At 33.3% G+C, this 17,186-nt stretch overlaps 1 protein-coding gene across 1 annotated transcript in view; it reads right to left on the bottom strand.

The window, feature by feature from the left end:
• Positions 1-5,353: 5,353 nt before the first annotated feature.
• Positions 5,354-17,186, bottom strand: part of PCNX4 (pecanex 4) — a 28,109-nt gene continuing 16,276 nt past the window's right edge. Inside the window, exons 7-11 of the mRNA XM_045566274.1 lie at positions 12,435-12,798; positions 9,836-9,939; positions 6,732-7,774; positions 6,196-6,382; positions 5,354-5,888 (exon numbers count right to left, since the gene is read on the bottom strand). Coding sequence (XP_045422230.1) covers positions 5,637-5,888; positions 6,196-6,382; positions 6,732-7,774; positions 9,836-9,939; positions 12,435-12,798 — 1,950 coding nt within the window. The 3' untranslated portion in view covers positions 5,354-5,636. The remainder of the gene's footprint in view (positions 5,889-6,195; positions 6,383-6,731; positions 7,775-9,835; positions 9,940-12,434; positions 12,799-17,186) is intronic.

Genomic DNA, 17,186 nt, shown 5'->3' on the forward strand with positions numbered 1-17,186 from the left:
AACATATACTACATTCTTGGATAAAATAACATTTTAAAATATGTTAGCATATATGTTTAAAATCTAGATTAAAACAAATCTAACCAAAGAATTACAATAATCCATTTAATATATGTCTTAGTCTGTTCTGCTATAACATAACACCACAGACTTGGTAATTTGTAAACAATACAGATTTATTTCTGATGGTTCTTGAAGGTGGGAATTCCAAGATCAAGGCACCAACAGGATTGGTATCTGGTAAGAGTTGATCTCTGCTTCCAAGATGGAGCCTGGTTGCTGCATTCTCCAGAGGGGAGGAAGGCCGTGTCCTCACATGGTGGATGGGACAGAAGGGCAAGAGGGGTGAACTCCCTCTATTAAACCCTTTGTAAGGACACCTAATCCCATTCATGACTCAATCACCTCTTAAAGGACACAACTCTTAATACTGTTGCTTTAGAGATTAAGTTTCAACATGAATTTTGGAGGAGACAAAAACATTCAAACCACAACAACATAAATGTAGGAAATATTTCACACAAAGCAGAGCACTGGGTACTGGGCAGATATAAAGAAGTATTTGAAATGATCCTACCTCCAAGGAACTTATACTCTCTTAGAGCTGACAGGTACAAATGATACTATTAGGTAGGACTTTCAGCAGCTGTCACTTATTAAACACCTGTTATATGCCATTTGCTGTACTAGGGTGCTTAGTATTAGTTAATTCATTTATTCTTCATAACAACCCACTAAGATAGGTGGTATTATCCACCTTTATAGATGAAGAAAGAGATGCCCAAAGCAACTGGATGTTACTTTTCCAAGGTCACACACACATACAAAATTAGCTGGGTGTGGCAGCATGCGCCTGTAGTCCTAGCTACTCAGGAGAGTGAGGTGGGAGGATCACTTGAACCTAGGAGTTTGAGGTTACAGTGAGCTATGATTGCACCACAGCACTTTGGCCTGGGTGACAGCAAGACCCCGTCTCTAAAAAAAAAAGAAAAAAACTATAAATTTCCTTTTAAGCATGGTTTTAAATGTATGCCATAAGTTTTGATGTGGCACTTTCACTATTCAGTTCAAATATAAAATTTTCATTGTAATTTATTATTTGATCTATGAGTTATTTGAAAATGTTAATTTCTGAACTTATATTTTCTACTTTTTAATTATTGATTTCTAGCTGAATGGCACAGGGCCAAAGAATATACTCTGTTCTTATGACCCAGATTATTGTCAATTTTGGTAAATATTCCATGTATATTTGAAAAGTGTATATTTTTCAATTGTTGGATATTATGTTCTATATATGCCAATTATGTTAAGTTTTTAAATCTTATTCCAGTCTTTACATATGTACTTATTTGTGTGTGTGTGTGTGTGTGTGTGTGTGTGTGTTGTTCTATCAGTTACTGAGTTGGGTAGGTATATTAAAATCTCCTATTATGAATGCAGATTTGTCTTTTCTTCTTTTAATTCTGTTTATTTTTGCTTAAATATTTGAGGCTACATTCTAGATCATTAAAAAATTAGAACTGTTGAACTTTTCTGGTGAATCAAATCTTTTATCATTACTAAGTATCTCTGTTTATAATACTTTTTACCTTAAAGTCTACATTGAATGACATTGTTATAGCTACAGAAGCCCTCTTTCCCATTTTTTTTTACTTTCATAACTGTAACTTTTTCTATCCTTGTTTATTTACAACCTTCTGTATTCCTAAATTTAAGGTATGTCTCTTATAAAAGGTACCTTGTGGGTTTTGTTTTTCTTTGCAGTTTGATATTCTTTGAATTTAATTGAAGCATTCAGTCCATTCACACTTGATGTAATACCTGATATTTAGATTTAAATCTCCTAATCTTCTATTTGATTTCCATTTGTCCTGTTTTATATTTTTTCTCTCCTTTTTTGCCTTATTGTTCCACCTTCCCCCTCTATTACCTTAGTAGTTATACACTTGTTTTTGTTTTGTTTTGCTTTTTGCTATTCTTTTAGTGGTTATCCTACAGATGACATGGCAAACTCTAATATTATCTGGTACTTTTAACTTCTTTGTGATAATGCAAGGACCTCAGAACTCCTACACCAAACTTATATACTATTATTTTCATGTATTTTAACATTATTTTAACCTCCAAAACTATTTTAGATAGCAAATATTTACTTAGAGTTAGCCACATATTCATCTTTTTTTATTAATGTTCATTCCTTTATCCCTAAGCTTTTTCCTGGGATCATTTTCTTTCTGTTTGAAGAATACTCTTCACTATTTCTTTTAATGGGAATCTGCCATTGAATTTACTGTGTTTAAAAGTGTCTTTGCCTTAATTCTTGAAGAATTGTTTTTGGGGAAAGGCTGGGTATTGTATTCTAAGTTTGCAGTTATTTTCTTTCAGCAAGTTGAAAATTCATTGTTGATTTCTGGTTGCCATATTTTCTGTTGAGAAGTTAGCTATCAGTTTTATGCAATTGTTGCTCCTTTAAAATTAATGTCTTTTATGCTTTCCTGGCTACTTTTGTGATTTCCTTTTTGTGTTTTATTTTTTCTTATGATGTGCTGAGGTGTAGTTTTGTTTTTATTTATCATGCCTGGATCTTGCAAGGGCTGATGCCCCTTAAAATTTTGGAAGAATCTCAGTTATTTCCTCAAATGTTCTCTGCCACATTCTCTCTCCTCTCCTTCTGGTATTCCAATTACAGTACGTTAGATCTTCTCATGTTAATCCCATGTCTCTTACCTTCTCAACTGTATCTTCTATTTTTTGTCTCTTCATTTTTCATATCAGGTATTTACTTCTGAACCAACTTCTTATTCACTAATTCTTACTTCAGGTTATCCAGTTTCTATCAAGTCCATTCACTGAATTCTTAAACTTGATTAACATATTTTTCAGTTTGGGACTTGCCAATTGATTCTTCTGTATAGTTTCTGATTGCTAAAATTCTGAATCTTGTGTTTTGTATCTTTAAATATACTCAATGTAATAATTTTAGAGCCCGTGTTTAGTAACTATTATTTGGGCCCCCTGTTGGCCTGCTTCTGTTGTATGTTGCTTCTCTTGGATTTTGATGTTTCTTCAGTTGCTTCTCTTGGATTTTGATGTTTCTTCAGATGCCTCATTTTAAGTTAACTGCTTAACATTAGATATGAAAAATTGTAAAAAAAACTTAAAAGATCACTCCAGAGAAGATTTACATTTGCTCTGGGTAGTGAGAACATTCAAACTGCATCATTTTTTTGTTGTTCATTTTTAAAATTAGGATATAGTCCTTGAGGGTTTTGACTCAATGTGTGGTCAGGGTTCTCCCACCACCCAACTTCCTTGAAGAGATGTGAACTCCAATTTTTGTCCCTCTAACTTGGTAGTAAGGCTGTCAAAGGGGCTACTTAGCTTCTTAGCTTTTCACCCACTTTTTGCCTGAAGTGGCATGTGCTACTGAAAGAAAAGAAGCCCAAATGTTGAGCTCAACTCTAAGTACCATTATGCCTTGGATCTTAGATAATTCTTCACTGTCTCTTGGTTCTCTAATGCCTTTAAGCAAATTTAAAAACACTGTTTTGCCCAGTTCTCCATGAAATGGTTGATGTGAATTACCTATACACTACTAAAAGTTGCAAGTAGAAAAGTAGGTTTTAGGGAAAATACAGTAAGATCAGTTTTTAATATATCAGGTAGAAATATCAAATAAGTTAGATATATAGGTTCAGTGCAAGAAGAGAGGTTGTGTTAGGTACATGTATTTGATCATTGTCACCTTATTGATGCTAAAAGTCTTGGGAGCAGATGAGACCACGTACAGTGAATGCAGAATAAGAAGAGGGGGCCTGGAACCAATTGTTCAGAAATTCCAAAATTTAAAGGTCAGGTAGAAGAGTAAAAGCAGCAAAGGTGATTGAGGAGTTGCCAGGAAGACAGAAAATAAAGATACTATGGTGTCAGGAAAGCCCAGAGAAAACACAAAAGGTGATTCAATGTGCCAAATGCTACTTAGAGGACAAGTAAGAAAAGGGCATAAAAGTGACCAGCTGGTTTGACAATATCAGGGTCAATAGTGACCTTAATAAAAACTCTTTTAAATTTTAGAGAATAGTAGATAGAATCCAGAGTGGAATGGTTTGATAAGCGAATGAAACTTGGCCATGAATGAAATGGAGAGATGAGGGCAGTTTGAGGAAGATACAAGGGCAACAGAAGGCTTATAATAGTGAAAATCTCTGAACTTAAAATTCCCATTATTTTGGGGAACAGTCCAATAAATTATATCTATCAATGGAATGGTAGAAAGTCATTAAAACTGATAATTAGAAAGTATTTTTAATGACATGAGAAAATTTTCCTACATGACCAAAAAAATATAAAACTGTCTAGCTAGTAAATCTCAATTATGTAAATCATGAGCCTGAGATCTGAGTCAGATATAATATAAAACTGTCTTCTTAGTAACTATCCTACATTGCCTTCCCCCCAAAAGGTTAACACATAAATCTCATTAATTCATTAGCTGATAATTAGTTCAAAAAATTACCCTTTAACATTGCTGGAATGAAATGGTTCACATCCTAAATAAATGGAGTAATAATAATAAAAACCTAACTGGTACATTTCAAATAATTTCAATCATTTCTAAAGAGAATGGATTACTATATTATCAATCTAGGGGGCTCCTGTAGATTTAGTTGAAAATTAAGTAAGGAGTAGAGGAAATTCATCTCTCAAGTGATGTGGATTCATTGTTCATCCCCCTTGTAAGTACCTATAAAGAGTTCCTAAGCAGGAAGAGAATAAAAATAAAACTCTGATCACATTATAAACATTTTCTTCTCATCTCCTTCTGACTTTAGTTCATATACCCTAACACTAGTAACTGGTGGTCTTATGGGTAAATCATTCTTTAGAAGCAGTAACTTCGGTTGAAAGAAATGCAGGAGTCAGATTTATGCAATGGCCTCTAGTAGTCATACTCAGATCACCCTAACAGTGTTCATCCTATGAGTATTCACATGATAAACAGGATGAACCCTGTTCCTTTCATGTGTATCAAAAGGATATCTGGAAAGGAGAGAAAAGATTCTATTGAAAATTTTTAAGGTATCTGAATTAAATGTATGAAAAGAAAACATGTTATATAAAAATATTCAGACCATGTTAAATGTTAAAATAAAACAGCACATTTGAAAATGCCACAAAAATTAATTATATTTCAAATAAATATATACACATTATGTTAACCTTCAATAGGATCCACCATCATCACTTAAAAACATTGACATGTATATCTTCTAAGTATATAAACATTACATAGCTGTTGACTTGTAAGATAACTGACCTATCACACATTTAAGAAAGCATTAAAAAATCATTATCTAATATTATACAAATGTTTTATCATATTTACCAAAGCCTATTACAATCCAGGGGGCACAAATATTGGCCAACTAGTTCTAACTTTTACATTAGACAAAGATGTTTAAACTATTAAGATGTCTAAAAGAATCAACTTTAAGGAGCTTAGCTTTTCTCAGGCATCTGAATGGGGCAGGGAAAAGTCCAGTGAAGTTACAGGAATCACCCTGCTAACTTTTCTATGATGAAATATATAAACACCTCATTTGATGACATTACATCACAAGTCAAAGTAGGCTCTAATATAAACGTATATGGAGAGGTTCTGAAGAATAAATCGGATATCCCAGGGGAGGGTCTGCCGCTTGTATAGTAAGGTTTCTTAAAAGTAGTGGATGAGCTTGTATACTATAACGTTCCTCATCATCGTTTGTGGCATAAAGCAATTCCCAGGAAAGATTGGCCCACTGACCTCTAACAGCTTCAGCATTTAACTTCCCAACTTGGATCAATAATTCTTGAAGCATAAGTACTCTTCCAGTGTAAACTCCCTTTAAAGTATAAAAGGGCAGGAGAGGAGATAAAGAAAAGAGATTACATTCAGACCTTTCTATTTTATTTATAAATTTAGAGAAAAATCTCATTGCATTTAGGCAAACTTCCTACCAAGATCAAAACTCAGATTCAGAATCAAGAACCACCTCTAAAGTTATGATTACGCATGCCTCAATTAACTATAACTAATATATCAGTAACTAGAATGTTATGTCATCTATTACTGAGTTCAAATACTTTATAACTGATTTCCATTCTTTAAGATTAATATACAAAAATGTTTAAGAACATTTTTAACCTTACCATACTAGGATCATACCCCAGAGAAAACAAGTATGGCTTTTCTTGTAAAATTGCTTCCTTCCACTTTTCATCAGATACCAAACCAATGTACCAGTCACTTTCATATTCTTCAAGGAAGCTGGTCAGTTCTTTAAAGTCTTGTATTGGGCCTAAACATGCTTTATCAATCATTAGTTTCAGAGTATACCTACAAATGGATAAAAGAATTTTAGAATATTTTCTATCAACTTTATAGATGAAACAGATTTTGTCAATAAATGGTTATAAGACATTGAACTGAAATTATACATAATTCAGATAAAATGTTGAGGGTGAAATGATACAAAGTGAAGAAATCTAGTGAACCATATGAAAAACAGCTTCTCCATATAAACAAATGTATTCCTGATATAATACATACTAAGCATTTCTTTTCATTTTTAAGAAAGTAATGTAAAAATAAATTAGAAATGAAGCACTGTCTTCTTTTAGGTGATTAAAAAAAATCAACATTTTTCTGCTAATGTTACAACTTATATATAATCAAAATTAGTTACCTGAATGCTTTCAGTGCTAGTTGGAACAGTTCTGGTTTTTCTGTGAGCCAATCCAACGCAACAGACCAAGGCAAAACACCACTGTAAACACTCAAGATAAGACCAGGACTAGGAATCATATTGTCTATTCCAAATAAACTAAAATAACAAGTCATTACAGTATGAACATAAAAGTCTTTTAAAACTTTGTCCTTTGCAATTTCTTCCAGTACATTTGAGGCCTTTTCTTCTGAATGAAAACATTCCAGTTGTCTTAAAACAAATTGGTACCAGTCTTCTGGAAACAATGAGCTCATCTCCTTCATTTTGGAATTGGGTATACAGGCAGATCTCCACTCTTTGGGTAAGCTTAATAAGTGAGAATATGAACAACTAAACTCCATGAGAGGGATATATGCCATGTCTTCTTGTTTTCCTTTGTCAATAGCAGGGTATCCTAGTATAACTGCTCTGTAGAGATTGTTTTCGGGAACTGTGCCTGTAGAATGATCACCAACCCTCTGTGATTCTACTATTGACCCTGGAAGAGGGAAATTTGTACCTGGAAAATCTTTCAGCTGATCTTTTTCTTCTTTTTCTTTTTTGATAGTTGGTTCATCATCAAAAATATCATCATCAGACCAGTCATCAAAAGTTTCTGAATTTAAACTATCTGAGTCTTCTAGGGATTTGGGATATGGTGAAGTGTTCAAAGCAGGCAAGATTAGTAGAGGTGTTTGCCCTTTATTTTCGGTTTTGTGAACATTCTCCTCCATGCTAGGCCTTTTGGAGCAATATTGAATAAGTATCCACACAAGTACTTTAACAAGGTCACCTTTAAATTCCGCTAAGTTTTCATGAGAATCGATTATGCCAGATAGAATACTCCTGGCATCAGAATATAGTTTCACAGGCAAAACAGTACAGGGTGTCAAGACATTTCCAAAGTGTTCATTAAGAGAACATACATTTCTGTATTCTTCTTGTTCAAAAGCACTTTCAAAAACTTCATCAACTCTGCGAGCTTCTGCAGTATGACAGGATGTTTCTTGTAATTCTAACCCCTAAAAAGGACATAAACAGTACTTGAGTTTATGATCATTGGTTACAGAGAGTACAATAACTAGTCCTATAAATGTCCATAGATTCTCATCATAAAAATATGGAAAATGACAAAAAAATTTCTTTAACTGGAGACCTATATCCTAACTTAAACTTAGTGGAACTTAACACATTTGCTGTTGGATAAAGAGATTAAAAATAACACTATTACTATTTTAAAAGATATTATAGAGATTTCACTAGAAATTGGGCAAACTTATTAACTATGAACATAATTTAAAAGACTATATCTACAGTCAAGGCTGAAGCACACATTAAAAACTTTTAAATTATAACTTTTTGCAAGAAAAAAGCAAAATTGGAATTACACGCTATGTACAGTAGTTTTGTATCCTTTCCACCCTACTTTATATGAGACTAATAGCATTATTCTATTGTATGGATGTGCCAGAGTTTATCATCTTCCTGCTCCAGTATTTTCATGATAACATAATAATACAGATTTATTTATTTGATTACTGTCTGTGTCCTCCAATTACAATATAAACTCAATAAAGCAGCTCTCTTTAGTTTAGTATGATATCCCCAGTGCCTAAACCAGTACCTGGTATACAGTGGGTATGCACAAAATATATGTTGAATAAAGGAATATTATAAATAGGTTCTTATGTGAATTTTAAACACATTTTGAGAACTTTCTTAAAAGGAATAATTTGAAGAGGATGTACCAGGCTACTGTTTACTATTATTGTTATTATTGTTATTGCTTAGTTACTTATATATTTTTATGAAAACTATCTGAGCCATCAGAACTTGTTGTTAAGTCATGTTTCCACTAGCTACAGGCAAATACTTGAGTAGGTCATCTACCTTCTGAGATTCCTTTTCTTTCTCTTTCAAAGAAAAATAATCCTAGCACATAGGGTTGGCAAGATAATAGATTAAGTAAATCTTGTGAACTTTAAAGTGTTATGTAAATCTTAATAGACGGTGTAGCCTAACCCAGCTTGTCTTAAAAAAAAAGAAACAAAAAAGGCTGCCACCAAAAATGTATATTTTTAAACCACATATGTCACAGAGCACAAAAGACCTATACTTGTTAGATTGGATGTGGTATATAGAAACAAAAAAGGAGTCAAATATGACTCCAGTAATCTTGGAGGATAGAATTGTCACCAAGGACTACTAGGCTCTGAGGCACTCTGATATTAAGAGGTCAAAGAAAAGAGAAGGAACCATCAAAGCTGGCTGACAAGAAGTAACCTATGAAACAAGTGAAGAGAAGAGATTAACTCTGTCAAATGCTGCTTAAGAGTAGGTCTCAGAGTCGATTATTGGATTTTGCTATGTGGCAGTCATGGTGACCTTAACAAGAGCAGTTTGGGTAGGGTAACAGGTCAAAAACCTATACAGTAAGTTGAAAATAGAAGGGGAGAAATGAAATTGGAGATATGATAATAAGCATGTCTAGTAAGGCATTCTGCTCTTCAAGTAAGGAGAGAAATAGGGTACAGCAAGTAGGAGTAGTGGGGTCAGAGACAGTTTTTATTAAGTTGAGACTGTTTATTTCATATAGTAGTTAAAAAATATTACTGATTCAGGCTGAGCATGGTGGCTCATGCCTATAATTCTAGCACTTTCGGAGGCCAAGGCAGGAGGATTGTTTGAACCCAGAAGTTTGAAGCGGCTGTGAGCTATGATATTTCCCCACTGCACTTTACCCTGGGCAACAAAGCAAGACCTTGTCTCAAAAAAATAAAATAAGATAAATTACTGATTCACATTTTTGAGATGCTCAGCTAGATAGGGATAAAATGAATAGGACTAGAAGAAAAGGAAGAAGATATATTTTGTTACTGTGCTCTATTATATAATCAACATTAGTCTACCTAACAATATGTGCTTATTGAAATATACTTTTAAAATCCCTAGATGTTTTCACAGGTAATTAAAAAGATATTCTTCTTTCAAATTGAGCTATTAAGTATTTGAGGTGTACATAAAGGTTACAATTTTACACATGTACTATGAAAATACTAGAGAGGTTTCAAATGCAGGCTGACCTTAATGTTAATACAGCAGTAAGTATAACCACATTCAAGAATCATTATCCATATTAAACGATCCTGAAAACGGCCCAAGTAATGAGACCCAGGTGAGAGAAGACCTACAACAAATTAAGAAATAAAAAGAAGAAAATCATTCTTCAAGCTTCTTTTATTTTGTCAAGTGAATCTCCAAAACTGATAACACATCTAGAACTAATTCATGACTCCTTCTACACCTTCATTAGGTCAAGAACAGAAATAACTATTCATTGTATAGCAGGAGGCATTAAATTCAGCATTTTACAAGGCAGTTAGAAGAGATATCTACAGGCGATAATACATAAAAACTGAAGGGTATATTTTCCAGAAAAACAACAAACTGTTATATAAAATCTTAAATACATGTTAAGCATATTACGAAAAGTATAAAATATATAAAAGCCAATTTCACATTAAAGATGTTAAACATTTTCGACATTTTTATATACATGAATATATATAAAGTGTCTTATGGTTTTGAAAATTTAAAAAAAATGCTACTATACTGTACAGATACTTTTAAAAACTTATTTTTTCCTCTCAATACTGTAGTCTTTCTGTCTACACAATGCCCATATCTACTGCAAACAGCTAAAGTTCACTCATTGTAACTGCTGTCAAGAATTCACTGTATAAATATAATTGAATTTGAGTATTCATTTCCTGGTTGATAAACATTTCAGATTCTTCTAATTTTTCACTATTATAAATAATGCTGCAGAAATTATCTTTTTGCAAGCCTGCTTGTATAACATGTGGTACAGAAAAGAGTTAACATAGCACGACTGACTGCTATTCTTCAAAAGGCCTGCTTATAAGATTGGCCCTTGGCTGGCATCTGGGAACCACCCTACCTGCCTAGAGTCTCTCATCATATCTGTTTGTGCAAACAATACAGTATATACTGAACATGTGCTTTCCTTTTGGGAGTCTAGAATATTGGCATTAGATAGGCAGAGGGTACCTACATGACCAGCCCACAATAAAATCCCTGGGCATTGAGTCTCAAGTGTTCTCCTCTGACAGTCAACATATCATACATGTCACAACATGCTGCTGGGGAATTAAGTACATTCTGCGTGACTCCACCTGGAAGCTTGTCCTGGTCTTCTTTACCCCATGTGACTTTTCCCTTTCCTGATTTTGCTCTGTATCCTTTTGCTGTAATAAATCTTAACCCTGAGTTCTCCTAGTGAATAATCAAACCTGGGATTGGTCTTGAGGACCCCCAAAACACATGTACTAGAGTTTCTTTAGAATTGGAATCACTGGATAATGGAATCTAAAATTGAAATTCCTGAGCCACAGAATATATATATCTTTACTACAGACTATCTATTTACTTCTTTAAGGTGGTTGTATGAATTTATATTCCCTTCTACTAGGGTTTGAAAGTTTTTGTTCCCCATGCCCTAGCCAAAACTTAATAGTGTCAAATTTTTACATTTTTGCCAATTGGATGTGAATGAAATGTTATCTCCTTGCCTTTTTCCCCACCAGAAAATACTTTATAACACACTTCCTGGTTGAGTGTAATTGATTTGATAATATATAATTTTTACCTTATTACTATCTCTGATATGAGTTTAACCCCACTGGCATTTTAAAAAGTAGGACAGCATTATATGATGAAAATTAATTAGAATTGGATAAAATTATTAAAAGTGTAAAATATTTCCTTCAAGAAAGAAAAATGGTTACTCATGAAAAATTTATACTGTAAAAATAATTTTTTTCCTAAATTATCTCATATAATAGATAATTAGAAAAGTTCAACCTAAGTAAGCATTTTATTAAAATTCTAACCTTAAATTGCCTAGAATCAGTATGCCAGCAAGTCATCTACCACTTTTAAAACAAGTTTTAATGGCTAAAGCATATGGTAGGAGATGACACATTATTGTCATCAGCTTGTACCTTATCTAAAATCAACCTAGAGAAGTATATTACAGTTGAAATTTGCCATTACTATGCAATAAAAGCATTAAAACTCATAAAATTAGTTCATTCCCAGAAAATATCTATTTTCTTGCTAATATTTGCATAGTACTTCACTTTGGGATCTCTGACTAAAGTTTTTATGTTATCTTGCATAGTAACCTTGTCAGACTGCTTAAGTCTCTATACAGTAACTAATGAGGTAGGAACAAAACTTCCATTAACTCTTCAATCTGATATTATTAGCTAGTTTTCACTCTTTATGGATCTAAACTATTACATCTACTTGATATGAACTCATTATAAATTCATAAAAATCCTGGGGGAAAGGAGTTTTCATGTTTCAATGGTGGAACTATAATGTGAATTTATTCAAGAAAATGCATTTTAAAATTATCCAATCACCTTAATGAAATTTTCCTTTAGTATTTTTATTTTATAACTTTATTCACCTCAAAACAAGGAGCAGGAAGTACACTTCTATTTCATACTTAGTGTTTCTGCCCACACATCCAAGTGTTATGGTTGTTATGCTGTTTTATGGTTGGTTCAAAAGATAGTTTTTCTGTGTGTTATTTTTTGTTTTTCACTTTAAATACATTAGTGAGGATTTCATAAGCACAAGCCATTTACTTACCTAAACTTCCAGCTGCCATTGCAGTCTGCAGTGCAGCAGTCAACCTGGGGACCATCTGATAGTAGAACACTGTATCTGCACATACGCAGGCTGCAGTGCCCACTGCTCCTGGCCAACTCTGAATAGGTCGGGGAAACCCCACCAAGAACACAGGAAGGGTGAAGAGGGGTAGTAAGGGAGAAGAGAGTAGTGTAGAAAACACTATGAAGACCAACACAAATGGAGAAAAGACAATGTTGAGTATGCATAAAGTGGTAGTCGTTTTTCGACGTTGTTTTTTCTCTGTCCATGATGCCAAAAGTAAAGTCACAGCAAACTGCAATTTAGAGACGAATTGAATCAAACGATCACGTATGATACCAACCTGCAGAGATACAAAAATGAATTTTACTTATTATTAAAAACTTTGCAAATTCTCAAGATCACGTAAGAAAAACTATATAATAATTTTATTATTGTTCTAATATTTTTAAGGAAAAAGTCCTTATATTCTTTGGTATAATCTTCTACAACCTTACAATTAATAAATAAGACCAAATTTTAAAGTTTGGGCTTTCTTAAAAAAAAAAAAAAAGTGACACCAAGGAGAACTGCCAGTGTACCTTAAGGCTGAACTATATGACAACAGATTAGGTAACGCAGATGAAAGAGACAAGTTCCTAGAAAGACACATATTACTGAAACTGGCTCAAGAAGAAATAAAAAATCTGAATAGGCCTATGACAAGAGATTGAATTAATAATTTAAAAACTACCCACAAAGAAAAGTGAGACTCAGATGGCTTCAGTACTACAAAATACTACATACTATCAATATAAAACATTTAAGATACATATTGAATACTACAAAACATTAAAGAATAATCAATACTAATCCTTCATCAACCCTTCCAGAAAATAGAAAAGTATGGAATACTTTCTAACTCATTTTATGAAACTGGAGCTACCCTGATACCTAAACCAGACAATGATATCACAAGGAAAGAAAACTACAGATACATACATACACACACACACGTATTTTATGAATATAGATGACAGACAAAATACTAGCCAACCAAATTCTGCAACACATAAAAAGGATTATACATCATGACCAAGTGGGATTTATTCCAGGAAAGCAAGGTTGTTATTAAAACCAAAAGTCATCAACATAGTATGCCATGTTAATACACTAAAGGACTAAAACTACATGATTATTTTAATAGATACAAAAAAAGCATTTGACAAAATCCAACACCTTCATGATAAAAACACTTAACTGAGTAATAAAGGAAACTTCCTCAACCTGATAAAGGCATATTCAAAAAATCCTTAGCTGATACTATATTTAATGGTAAAAAGGCTGACATCATACTTAATAGAGAAAGACTGAATGCTTTACTTACCCCTTCCGTTCAACATTATACTAGAGTTCTAGTCATTGCAATTAGGCAAGAAAAAGAAATGAAAGGCATCTAGACTGGACATAAAGAAGTAAAACTATATCTTATCTGCAGAGACATGATCTTATATATAGAATGTCCTAAGAATCCACTATTCGATTCTGATAGAATCTGCTAGAATGAATACATGAGTTTAGTGAGGTTTCAGGATACAAGATTAATATAAAAAAATCGTATTCCATTCTGTAGAAATAAATAAGCTAAAACATGAAATTAAGAAGACAATTCCATTTATAATATCATCAAAAAGAATAAAATACTTAGGAATAAATGTAATAAAGGCAGTGTAAGTCTTATACACTGAAAAATATAAAACGCTGTTGAAATAAATTAAAGAAGATCTAAATAAATGAAAAGACATCTCATGTTCATGGATTGGAGGAACTGATATTTTTAAGATGGCAATATTCCCCAAATTCGTCTTCAGATTCAAGGTATTATCTAGTAAAATCCCAGAGCCCTTTTTGCATAAACTGATAAGCTATAACTAATACTTATATGACAATGCAGGGGTCCCAGAAGAGTCAAAACACCCTTGAAAAAGAAAGACAAAGCTGGAGGACTCACACTTTCTAACTTCACAACATACTACAAAGTTATAGTAACCAAGACAGTATGGCACTGGCATAAGGACAGACACATAGGTTAATGAAACAGAACTCAGAATAGTCCAGAAATAAACCTTAACATTTCTGGTCATTTGATTTTTGGCAAGGCTACCAAGAAATATCACCAAGGGTGAATAGTCTTTTCAACAAATGGTGCTAGGACACTTGTACATCTACATGCCAAAGAATAAATCTGGAACCCTACCTCACACCATATACAAAAGTTAACTCAAAGCAGATCACAGGTCCCCACGTAACAGGTAAAACTATAAACTTTTAGAAGAAAACATAGTAAGCTTTGTCTGTCAGATATAACACCAAAAACACAAGTAACAAAAGAAAAAGAGATAAATTAAACTTCATTAAAGTTAAAAACCTTTGTGTTTCAAAGGACACTATCAAGAAAGAGAAAGACAACCTGCAGAATAGGAGAAATTTTGTGCATATCATGTCTGTCAAGGGATTTCTATCTAGAATAAAGAACTCTCACAACTCAACAATAAAAAGACAACCCAAAGTAAAATGGGCAAAGGATTTGAATAGACATTTATCAAAAAAATATACATATATACAAATGGCCCACGAACACATAAAAAGATGCATCATTAGCAAGCAGAGAAATGCAAATCAAAATCACAATAAGGTCACAGCTCACACCTACTAGTAGGGCCATAATGAAAACAGCAGATAATAAGTGCTAATGAAGATGTGAAGAAATTGGAATCCTCATACATTCTCTGATGGGAATGTAAAATGGTACCATCACTTTGGAAAGCAGTTTTGCAGTACCTTGAAGCATTAAACGTGGAGCTCCTACATGACCAGAAATTCCAGTCCTAGGTATATAGAACCAAGGGAAATGAAAACATATGTTCATACCTACATGTATACACAAATGTTCATAGCAATATGCTTGTTAATAGTCAAGGATGGAAACAACCTACATATCGATCAGCTGATGAATGAACTAAATGTGTACATCTATACAATGACATATTATTTGACAATAAAAAAGAATCGAGTACAGTCATACATCACTTAATAATGGGGATATGTTCTGAGAAATGTGTCATTAGGCAATTTTATCATTGTGTGAATATCATAGTGTATACTTAAACAAACCTATAGACAGTATAGCCTACTACACACACCTAGGCTATATGGTATAGCCTATTGCTCCTAGGCTACAAACCTGTACAGCATGTTACTGTACTGAATACTGTAGGAAACTGTAATACAATGGTAAGTATTTACATATCAAAACAAATCTAAACATAAAAAGGTACAGTAAAAATATATTATAAAAGATAAAAAATGGCACACTTGAATAGGGCACTTACTGTGATTGGCACTTGCAGAACTTTAAGTTGCTTTGGGTGACTCTGTGAGTGAGTGGTGAGTAAATGTGAAGGCCTAGGACATTACTGTACACTACTGTGGACTTTATAAACACTGTACATTTAGGCTACACCAAATTTATAAAAATGATTTTCTTTATTAATAATAAATTAACCTTAGTTTACTGTAACTTTTTTACTTTATAAACTTTCATTTTTAAAACTTTTTGACTCTTTTTTTTTTATTCTTTTTTTTTTTTTTTAATTTCAGCTTATGGGGGTACAAAAGTTCAGGTTATATATATTGCCCATGCCCCCCCATCCTCCCGAGTCGGAGCTTCAAGCGTGTCCATTCCCCAGACAGTGCGCATCGCACTCATCATGTAGGTATACACCCATCCCCTCCTCCAAAAAACTTTTTGACTCTTTCGTAATGACACTCAGCTTAAAACATAAACATTGCACAACTATACAGAAATATTTTGTTTATTTATATCCTTATTCCTAAAGGTTTTTTATTTTTAAAATTTTTTATTCTTTTAACTTTTTCAACTTTTTTGTTAAAAAACTAAGACACAAACACACGTAGCCTTGGCCTACACACCATCATCAATATCACTGTCTTCCACCTCCATGTCTTGTCCCACTGGAAGGTCTTCGGGGGCAGTAACACTCACGGAGCTGTCATTTCCTATATAACACTGCCTTCTTCAGGAATACCTCCTGAAGGACCTGCCTGAGGCTGTTTTACAGTTATTTTTTTTTTATAAGTAGAAGGAGTATACTCTAAAATAATGATAAAAAGCACAGTATAGGAAATACATAAACCAGTAAAATAATCATTTTTTATCATTATGAAGCATTACGTACTATAAACAATTGCATGTGCCATACTTTTATATGACTGGCAGCACAGTAGGTGTGTTTACATGAGCATTGCCACAAATGTGAATAATGCATTACGCTATGAAGGCTACATCACTAGGGGATAGAATTTATCATCTCCATTATTATATCAGAAAACCACCATTGTATTAAAATACGTGGTGTGTCATTGACCAGGATGTCATTTTCCAGTGCATGACTATACTGATACATGCCACAACATGGATGAACCTTGAAAACATATAATGAAGGAAGCCAGATGCAAAAGACCGCATACTGCATAATTCCATTCATTCAAAATGTCCAGAATAGGCAAATACATAGAGGCAAAAAGTAGATTAGTGGTTGCTGGAACTACAGTGGGTGGCAGGGGGCATAGAGAGTAGGAGTGGGGAATGACTATTAAGGTCAACATTCCTTTGGGAATGTTGAAATTTTCTAAAATTGGATGGTTGCAAAACTCCGAATGTATACCACT

Source organism: Lemur catta, chromosome 1 (assembly GCF_020740605.2).
Source record: "Lemur catta isolate mLemCat1 chromosome 1, mLemCat1.pri, whole genome shotgun sequence".
NCBI lineage: Eukaryota > Metazoa > Chordata > Mammalia > Primates > Lemuridae > Lemur > Lemur catta.